At 40.2% G+C, this 11161-nt stretch overlaps 1 protein-coding gene across 2 annotated transcripts in view; it reads left to right on the plus strand.

The window, feature by feature from the left end:
• The window catches only part of LOC139563451 (uro-adherence factor A-like), a 52842-nt gene extending 42059 nt beyond the window's left edge, over positions 1-10783 (plus strand). Inside the window, exons 1-3 of one of the 2 annotated variants that reach the window (XM_071382135.1) lie at positions 1160-1453; positions 3865-3982; positions 5733-10783. In XM_071382135.1, the coding sequence (XP_071238236.1) occupies positions 6722-7723 (1002 nt within the window). In that variant the 5' untranslated portion in view covers positions 1160-1453; positions 3865-3982; positions 5733-6721 and the 3' untranslated portion in view covers positions 7724-10783. Of the gene's footprint in view, positions 1-1159; positions 1454-3864; positions 3983-5732 lie in introns of those variants that run through there. The other variant, XM_071382137.1, reaches the window with a different exon arrangement.
• Positions 10784-11161: the final 378 nt, after the last annotated feature.

The following is an 11161-nucleotide window of genomic DNA, read 5'->3' on the forward strand; positions in this document are numbered from 1 at the left end:
ACTGTAACATGTTGGTAGCAACACAGGGTTAATGGTTAGTGACTATAACATGTTGGTATCAACACAGGGTTAATGGTAAGTGACTGTAACATGTTGGTATCAACACAGGGTTAACAGTTAGTGACTATAACATGTTGGTTTCAACACAGGGTTAATGGTTAGTGACTGTAACATGTTGGTATCAACACAGGGTTAATGGTAAGTGACTGTAACATGTTGGTAGCAACACAGGGTTAACAGTTAGTGACTGTGTGCATTGAGTGCTGTGTATCCTGTCTTGTGATCTTCCAATGTGGCTTGATGTTACTTGGCAAACATTCCTTGGAACTTTTGTGAATTTCTTATTGAATGATGTCATTTAAATTCCGTAGAAGACGGATGAAGGCGTGTCTCAAGTAAACAGAGTATATATCCTGTTAGCTAGTGCAGTGATCCTTTAGAGAACATGTCATGAACCTCTCATACTGAACTATATATTTCACTCCCATCGTTAACGTTTCTAGTACTATTTCCCCCCTTGTTGGTGCTGTTGGAATGATGTATTTGTATTCATGTATGTGTGTGCAGAGGACCATAATGGAAAATAAATTGTAAACAGTTTTGTGCCCAAGCGTTTCTCTGTTCTTGCCATAAAATAGACTTTTACCAATTTCCAAATTCTTTTGTATAACCCCCCCCGCCCCTACCTTGTCACAGCACAACTGATTGGCTAGAAAATAGTCTAAATAAAGAACCCCTATAATGAGTAGGTGTGTCCAAACTTTTGACTGGTACAGTATTTAAAAGAAAATGTATTGACAAAGTTGTATTAAACATATAAAGAAATATTGGGAATGACAGAGACAATAGACTTTACATTCAACATATTTTGCAGATGTATGACAGAGATAATATATGAATAAAACAAAGCATTAATCAACAGAAAGTAGCAAGAATTGAACAACGCTGTGACCAGGTCAATAATAACAGTCTATTTCCTGTATAGCTATTGCATCACCTGTCTCTCCTTCTGCCCTCCCTGGATAAATATGGTAATATGGTAATGATAACAGCAGCCTCTGTCCCTCTCTCTGCCCTCCCTTCCCCTGGTTAAATATTAACACGTAAATCCCTATAAAGCGCTGCTCACATGGACACAGCAACAACACTTCAACAGGTACCTGGTGAATTAGTATCTTCTCTCTGAACTAAATGTGATAACTGTTATTCTGATGATTTAAATAAAGTAAATGTCTAAGTGTGTTTTAGATGTTTTCCATAACTTGAGTTAAACTTTATCTGTTTTGTCTTGGATAGAGGACATCAGGCAGCCATCTACAATCTAGAGGACATCAACCAGCCATCTACAATCTAGAGGACATAAACCAGCCATCTACAATCTAGAGGACATCAACCAGCCATCTACAATCTAGAGGACATCAGAATTTGTTCTTAACTGACCAGATAAATAAAGGTAAAAATAAATAAATACAAAAAATATAGTGTGTTCCTGTGTGTTTCAGCTGTGTGTATATATAGTGTGTTCCTGTGTGTTTCAGATGTGTGTATATATAGTGTGTTCCTGTGTGTTTCAGATGTGTGTATATATAGTGTGTTCCTGTGTGTTTCAGCTGTGTGTATATATAGTGTGTTCCTGTGTGTTTCAGTTGTGTGTATATATAGTGTGTTCCTGTGTGTTTCAGATGTGTGTATATATAGTGTGTTCCTGTGTGTTTCAGCTGTGTGTATATATAGTGTGTTTCAGCTGTGTGTATATATAGTGTGTTCCTGTGTGTTTCAGTTGTGTGTATATAGTGTGTTCCTGTGTGTTTCAGCTGTGTATATATAGTGTGTTCCTGTGTGTTTCAGCTGTGTGTATATATAGTGTGTTTCAGCTGTGTGTATATATAGTGTGTTCCTGTGTGTTTCAGATGTGTGTATATATAGTGTGTTCCTGTGTGTTTCAGATGTGTGTATATATAGTGTGTTCCTGTGTGTTTCAGATGTGTGTATATATAGTGTGTTCCTGTGTGTTTCAGCTGTGTGTATATATAGTGTGTTCCTGTGTGTTTCAGATGTGTGTATATATAGTGTGTTCCTGTGTGTTTCAGATGTGTGTATATATAGTGTGTTCCTGTGTGTTTCAGATGTGTGTATATATAGTGTGTTCCTGTGTGTTTCAGATGTGTGTATATATAGTGTGTTCCTGTGTGTTTCAGCTGTGTGTATATATAGTGTGTTCCTGTGTGTTTCAGTTGTGTGTATATATAGTGTGTTCCTGTGTGTTTCAGATGTGTGTATATATAGTGTGTTCCTGTGTGTTTCAGCTGTGTGTATATATAGTGTGTTTCAGCTGTGTGTATATATAGTGTGTTCCTGTGTGTTTCAGTTGTGTGTATATAGTGTGTTCCAGCTGTGTATATATAGTGTGTTCCTGTGTGTTTCAGCTGTGTGTATATATAGTGTGTTTCAGCTGTGTGTATATATAGTGTGTTCCTGTGTGTTTCAGCTGTGTGTATATATAGTGTGTTCCTGTGTGTTTCAGCTGTGTGTATATATAGTGTGTTCCTGTGTGTTTCAGCTGTGTGTGTGTCTACTTGACTTATATCTAATGTTATCTTTACTGCTTACCAACATAGTGTATTTTATATAATTAGGACCTTTGTAGCCCTCCATGGGCTCCTAAACAGAATAATTAAACACTGAGTATACAAAACATTAAGAACACCTTAATACTGAGTTACCCCGGTTCCCCTCAGAACAGCCTCAATTTGTCAGGGCATGGACTCGACAAGGTGTCGAAAGTGTTCCACAGGGATGCTGGCCCATGTTGACTCCAATGCTTCCCACAATTGTGTCAAGTTGGCTGGATATCCTTTGGGTGGTGAACCATTCTTGATACACACAGGAAACTGTTGAGCGTGAAAAACCCAGCAGCGTTGCAGTTCTTGACACACTCAAACCAGTGTGCCTGGCAACTACTATCATACCCTGTTTAAAGGCACTTCATCTGAATGGCACAGATACACAATCCATGTCTCAATTGTCTCAAGGTTTAAAAATCCTTCCTGTCTCCTCCCCTTCATCTACACTGATTGAAGTGGGTTTAACAAGTGACAACAATTAAGGGATCATAGCTTTCACCTGGTCAGTCTATGGTCAGTCTATGGTCAGTCTATGGTCAGTCTACGGTCAGTCTGTGGTCAGTCTGTGGCCAGTCTGTGGCCAGTCTGTGGTCAGTCTGTGGTCAGTCTGTGGCCAGTCTGTGGTCAGTCTGTGGCCAGTCTATGGTCAGTCTATGGTCAGTCTATGTGATGGAAGGAGTAGGTGTTCATAATGTTTTGTATTGTCAGTGTTTATATAGTTTCAGCTGTGTATATATAGTGTGTTCCTGTGTGTTTCAGATGTGTGTGTGTATATAGTGTGTTCCTGTGTGTTCTTGTGTGTGTATATATAGTGTGTTCCTGTGTGTTTCAGCTGTGTGTGTATATATAGTGTGTTTCAGCTGTGTGTATATATAGTGTATTCCTGTGTGTTTCAGCTGTGTGTGTATATATAGTGTGTTTCAGCTGTGTGTATATATAGTGTATTCCTGTGTGTTTCAGCTGTGTGTATATATAGTGTTTTCCTGTGTGTTTCAGCTGTGTGTGTATATATAGTGTGTTTCAGCTCTGTGTATATATAGTGTGTTCCTGTGTGTTTCAGCTGTGTGTGTATATAGTGTGTTCCTGTGTGTTTCAGGTGTGTATATATAGTGTGTTCCTGTGTGTTTCAGCTGTGTGTGTATATATAGTGTGTTCCTGTGTGTTTCAGCTGTGTGTGTATATAGTGTGTTCCTGTGTGTTTCAGCTCTGTGTATATATAGTGTGTTCCTGTGTGTTTCAGCTGTGTGTGTAGCTATGATGGGAGTTGTCCTTCTCTTTCTGCTGTCTCTCTGGCCTGGAGGCCAGGTGGATGCTATCGATGAAGAGGTCTTGGCTAATGTGGTACAAAAGATGACAAGGTGGGTGTTTCTCTGTTCATTCAGACTCTAAGAACTCCTAAATTACTTTTAGACAGAATTATTAGCCATTATTAGAAACATTTTTGGGGAACATTTGAAGTTTATATTCCTCTTAATTAACATTCATACGATATTTTTGTTCTGTCCTGACTCTTTGATCGACTGTTAAAAACACTGGTTCAAACCGTGTACACGCTTAGCCTAGTAAATGAAGTCCCTGGACTGCAGACAAGACAAGATGCTAGTATAGACTATATTGTTAGTATAGACTATATTGTTAGTATAGACTGTATTGTTAGTATAGACTGTATTGTTAATATAGACTGTATTGTTAGTATAGACTGTATTGTTAGTATAGACTGTGTTTATAGTATAGACTGTATTGTTAGTATAGACTGTATTGCTAGTATAGACTGTATTGCTAGTATAGACGGTATTGTTAATATAGACTGTATTGTTAGTATAGACTGTATTGTTAGTATAGACTGTGTTTATAGTATAGACTGTATTGTTAGTATAGACTGTATTGTTAATATAGACTGTATTGCTAATATAGACTGTATTGTTAGTATAGACTGTATTGTTAGTATAGACTGTATTGTTAGTATAGACTGCATTGTTAATATAGACTGTATTGCTAATATAGACTGTATTGTTAGTATAGACTGTATTGCTAGTATAGACTGTATTTATAGTATAGACTGTGTTTATTGTATAGACTCTATTGTTATTATAGACTGTATTGCTAATATAGACTCTATTGTTATTATAGACTGTATTGCTAATATAGACTGTATTTATAGTATAGACTTTATTGCTCATATAGACTGTATTGTTAGTATAGACTGTATTGCTAATATAGACTGTATTGTTAATATAGACTGTATTTATAGTATAGACTGCATTGTTAGTATAGACTGTATTGTTAATATAGACTGTATTGCTAGTATAGACTGTATTGTTAGTATATACTGTATTGTTAATATAGACTGTATTGCTAGTATAGACTGTATTGTTAGTATATACTGTATTGTTAATATAGACTGTATTGTTAATATATACTGTATTGCTAGTATAGACTGTATTGTTAGTATATACTGTATTGTTAATATAGACTGTGTTTATAGTATAGACTGTATTGTTAGTATATACTGTATTGCTAGTATAGACTCTATTGCTAGTATAGACTATATTGCTAGTATAGACTGTAGCATTTTGAATATTATAATTATTACAGAAGGCACTATCTCAGACCTCTCTTAACTTTGTAAATGAGATGGTGATGATAATTTATGCATAAGTAACAGTGCACATATTCATATATTAAAACTTTAGATTTGGTCAAATAGTTGGGAGTTTCCTCCTCCTGTCTGTTTCTACTGTTTCAGAAAGATCCCGTGTTTCTGATCGTCTGATCCTGTGTTCTGTCTCTTCTGTCTCCTGTCTGTTTGTAATGTTTCTGATCCTCTGTGTTCTGTCTCTTCTGTCTCCTGTCTGTTTGTAATGTTTCTGATCCTCTGTGTTCTGTCTCTTCTGTCTCCTGTCTGTTTGTAATGTTTCTGATCCTCTGTGTTCTGTCTCTTCTGTCTCCTGTCTGTTTGTAATGTTTCTGATCCTGTGTTCTGTCTCTTCTGTCTCCTGTCTGTTTGTAATGTTTCTGATCCTCTGTGTTCCGTCTCTTCTGTCTCCTGTCTGTTTATAATGTTTCTGATACTCTGTGTTCTGTGTTGTGTCTCCTGCTGTTGTTCAGGTTCAGGTTCAGATCAGACCTCAAGGGAAGCCAGGTTGCCATGGCTGTCTTACTCACCCAACAGCAGTGCATCAATGGAGCAAACTTTGAAATAGTTGTGCAACCTGCTGATGTCAACAACGCACTTATCGATAACAGTATCTACTTAGGAAACCGGCTCATCGTAGCAAAACCTTCTAACAATTACCATGCTGAGTACCGTCTCTTGAGTGGTGGTAACAGCAGCCCAATGCAGACTCTGATAAACAGTGCTGGTCGTGAAGCTGGTGACTGCATCGTGTTCTTCTCCACCAACTCTCCCTGTCTGGAGAAATGCAACGGCCCTGATGGAGAAAACAATGGAGGAGATATTATTAACTTAATGGGCAACAGCTTCAACAGCTGGAACGCCAACCAGAAGGCCTTTGTCTTCTACTCGGTTTGGGACCCTACAATACGTTATCCAAGAGCTAAGAAACCGACCAGGCAGGAGGTGTTCCTCTCCTTCAAGAGAATAGAAACACAACTCCCTTTATATCGTTGTGACAACAATGGATGTTACCGTTGTGTCACTAATCCTAATCCTATGACAAATACATGTCTGTATGGATACTACTAGTGAACACTGTCTGTATGGATACTAATAGTGAACACTGTCTGTATGGATACTAATAGTGTACACTGTCTGTATGGATACTAAAATAACACACTGTCTGTATGGATACTTATAGTGTACACTGTCTGTATGGATACTAAAATAATACACTGTCTGTATGGATACTAATAGTGAACACTGTCTGTATGGATACTAATAGTATACACTGTCTGTATGGATACTAATAGTGTACACTGTCTGTATGGATACTAATAGTGTACACTGTCTGTATGGATACTAATAGTACTAATAGTGTACACTGTCTGTATGGATACTAATAGTGAACACTGTCTGCATGGATACTAATAGTATACACTGTCTGTATGGATACTAATAGTATACACTGTCTGTATGGATGCTAATAGTATACACTGTCTGTATGGATACATATAGTGTACACTGTCTCAACCAGTATCTATCTCTGTCCATCTCTCTCTCTGTCCACCTCTCTCTCTCTGTCCACCTCTCTCTCTCTGTCCATCTCTCTCTCTGTCCACCCCTCCCTCTTTCTGTCCACCCCTCTCTCTCTGTCCATCTCTTTCTCTGTCCATCTCTCTCTCTCTTTCCATCTCTCTCTCCGTTCATCTCTCTCTCTGTCCATCACTCTCTCTGTCCATCTCTCTCTCTCTGTCCACCCCCCCTCACTCTGTCCATCTCTCTCTTTCTCTGTCCATCTCTCTCTTTCTGTCCATCTCTCTCTCTGTACATCTCTCTCTCTGTCCATCTCTCTCTCTGTCCACCCCTCTCTCTCTGTCCACCCCTCACTCTCTGTCCACCCCTCTCTCTGTCCACCCCTCTCTCTGTCCATCTCTCTCTTTGTCCTTCCCTCTCTCTCTGTCCTTCCCTCTCTCTCTGTCCATCTCTCTCTTTCTGTGCATCTCTCTCTCTCTGTCCATCTCTCTTTCTGTCCATCTCTCTCTCTGTACATCTCTCTCTCTGTCCATCTCTCTCTCTGTCCACCCCTCTCTCTCTGTCCACCCCTCTCTATCTGTCCACCCCTCTCTCTCTGTCCACCCCTCTCTCTCTGTCCACCCCTCTCTTTGTCCATCTCTCTCTCTGTCCATCCCCCTCTCTCTGTCCATCTCTCTCTCTGTCCATATCTCTCTTTGTCCACCCCTCTCTCTTTGTCCAACTCTCTCTTTGTCCATCTCTCTCTCTGTCCTTCCCTCTCTCTCTGTCCTTCCCTCTCTCTCTGTCCATCTCTCTCTTTGTCCACCCCCCACTCTTTCTGTCCATCTCTCTCTCTACACAGTTCATTAAAGTTCACTATAGCATAAACACTACTGTCTCCATCATTACTGTTGTTGGTATTTCTGTCTTTATTAGGTTTTATTACACTGACATAAACACTGCATGACAGAAAGACCATGGCCTTCCTGTTTCCCTGCATCTTCTGAGAACAAAAAGGTTGAACGTAGAGGACTATAAACAGTCCTGTAAATGTTGTTGAAAACACTTGAAATATGGTGAGACTGACGGAGTTTAGATTTGGACCCACGGAAACAAACACACGCCCTACTGAACATGTACTAGGTTTTCCCAAGAGAATTCTGGTCAGTCATCGTCTCAGCGGTGTACATTCCCCCTCAAGCAGACACCAAGACAGCCCTTAAGGAACTTCACTGGACTCTATGTAAACTGGAAACCATATATCCTGAGGCTGCATTTATTGTAGCTGGGGATTTTAACAAAGCAAGTTTGAGAACAAGGCTACCTAAAATCTATCAGCATATTTATTGCACTATGCGCCGGGGTAATACACTCTATCACTGCTACTCTAACTTCCACGATGTGTTGTGACGTTATGACAATAACCGAAGGAGATATCTACACACATGTAGCTGTGTAATATATAGTCCTTATTACTATTCATATTCTCCTAACTATATTTATCTGGTTGATTCTGTATCTACAGACTGTCTACAGACTCTATATCGTTGTATAAGATCACATTGTCAGTTCAGGGACTTTTAACCCTTTATGTCCCGGTGTGAATAGGTATTGCAGGGTTTAGTTCCAACCAAGCACCACACCTGGCTTCACTAATCATCTCACACATTGTTCTATAGAGAAACTGGTAGCAGGAGTCCACCTTCTGGAAGACAAGTTGATGATGAGGGAGACGAGAGCTGGACAAAAAATACTGGATCTGGTCAAAATGTGTGACGTCTGCTTTTTTTAATATTCAGAAGATAATATGTTGTGTGTTATCTTTCTTCATGGCCAACATGGCAGGTTGATTGGTTAACTCTTTACTTGAAGGGGGTACATAAGTCATCTGGGCTTCCGAGTGGTGCAGTTGTCTAAGGCACCACATTTCAGTGCAAGAGAGGTCACTACAGTCCCTGGTTCAAATCCAGGCTGCATCACATCTGGCTGTGATTGACAGTACCATAGGGGGATACACAATTGGTCCAGGTTTGACCGGGATAGGTCGTCGTTGTAAATAAGAATTTGTTATTATCTGAATTGCCTGGTAAATAAAACATTATTTGAAGTGTTGTGGTTGCAGGGTCACTTGGCACATCTAAAGCCCATTGTTTTAGGGTGTTGCTATAGGCCACCAAGTGCTAACAGTCAGAATCTAAATAATGAGTGTGAAATGATTGATAGTGTATGTGATGTAAACAGAGAGGTCTACTTTCTTGGGGACCTGAATATTGACTGGTTTTCATCAAGCTGTCCGCTTGTGTTCTATACAGAACCTTGTCTAAGGCCTTGTGTTCTATACAGAACCCTGACAAACGGCCTTGTGTTCTATACAGAACCCTGTCTAAGGCCGTGTGTTCTATACAGAACCCTGACAAACGGCCTTGTGTTCTATACAGGACCCTGACAAACGGCCTGGTGTTCTAAACAGAACCCCGACAAACAACCTTGTGTTCTATACAGAACCCTGACAAACGGCCTTGTGTTCTATACAGAACCCTGTCAAACAACCTTGTGTTCTATACAGAACCCTGTCTAAGGCCTTGTGTTCTATACAGAACCCCGACAAACGGTCTTGTGTTCTATACGGAACCCTGTCAAACATCCTTGTGTTCTATACATAACCCTGTCTAAGGCCTTGTGTTCTATACAGAACCCTGACAAACGGTCTTGTGTTCTATACAGAACCCTGTCAAACAACCTTTTGTTCTATACAGAACCCTGTCTAAGGCCTTGTGTTCTATACAGAACCCTGTCAAACAACCTTGTGTTCTATATAGAACCCTGTCTAAGGCCTTGTGTTCTATACAGAACCCTGACAAACGGCCTTGTGTTTTATACAGGACCCTGACAAATGGCCTTGTGTTCTATACAGAACCCTGACAACCGGCCTTGTGTTCTATACAGGACCCTGACAAACGGTCTTGTGTTCTATACAGAACCCTGACAACCGGCCTTGTGTTCTATACAGAACCCTGACAAACAGCCTTGTGTTCTTTACAGAACCCTGTCAAACGGCCTTGTGTTCTATACAGGTCCCTGACAACCGGCCTTGTGTTCTATACAGGACCATGACAAACGATCTTGAAATCTACACAGAACCCTGACAAACAGCCTTGTGTTCTATACAGAAACTAGAAAAAGGCCTTGTTTTCTGTACAGAACGCTGTCAAAAGGCCTTGTTTTCTTTACATAACCCTGACAAAAGGCCTTGTGTTCTGTACAGAACCCTGACAAACGGCCTTGTGTTCTATACAGAACCCCGACAAACGGCCTTGTGTTCTACACAGAACCCTGACAAACGGCCTTGTGTTCTACACAGAACCCTTACAAATGGCCTTGTGTTCTACACAGAACCCTGTCAATGGCCTTGTGTTCTACACAGAACCCTGACAAACGGCCTTGTGTTTTATACAGAACCCCGACAAACGGCCTTGTGTTCTGTACAGAACCCTGACAAACGGCCTTGTGTTCTACACAGAACCCTGACAAATGGCTTTGTGTTCTACACAGAACCCTGACAAACGGCCTTGTGTTCTATACAGAACCCTGACAAATGGCCTCATGTCAACGATGAAATTTGAAAGGAAACAAAAGGAAGAGGGTCTTTGAGAACTCCAACCTTTGCAGCATCATTATAGACACAGTTAGAAACATGACCTTCTAGATGCCATTTTAATATCTTCTCCAGCTAATATTTATTTCCCCCCCTTTTACAGCAGTTGTGAGTCTTGGTGAATCAAATACTACAGGCAGAAATACTACAGGCAATGTCAACCTGCCTGAAATGTGCAACAGACTGCAAGGATGCAGTGGGAGGTTCACTGAGCAACGGGAATGAGGGGATGAAAGAGGTCATAAATAGTTAAAAGCATCAAAGCCTTTTTTTGGTTCATTGTATATCCATGTCTTTACTGAAGTCTGTGACAGAAATGCATGTTGTTGTCTTGTACATGTATTTTCTGGTGCAATAAAGTTGTTCATTTAATTGCGTATCATCTTTTACACGGACAGAGGTTTACACAATGCTGTTCCACGATACAGCTCTAATTGTGTTACACATCATGACAGTAGCCAACAGTAGTACAGACCCTTAGTCTGGAAGATACATGTTGCATCTTGGGTAGAATGGTATTATACATATCGGGTTTCTTTTCAAGTGTGGGCAACATCAAAGGTCCTGGTTGATACACTACATGGCCAAAAGTATGTGGACACCTGCTCATCGAACATCTCATTCCAAAATCATGGGTATTAATATGTTGTTGGTCCCCCCTTTGCTGCTATAACAGCCTCCACTCTTCTGGGAAGGCTTTCCATTAGTTGGTGGAACATTGCTGTGGGGACTTGCTTCCATTCAGCCACA

Source organism: Salvelinus alpinus, chromosome 34 (assembly GCF_045679555.1).
Source record: "Salvelinus alpinus chromosome 34, SLU_Salpinus.1, whole genome shotgun sequence".
Taxonomy (NCBI): Eukaryota; Metazoa; Chordata; class Actinopteri; order Salmoniformes; family Salmonidae; genus Salvelinus; species Salvelinus alpinus.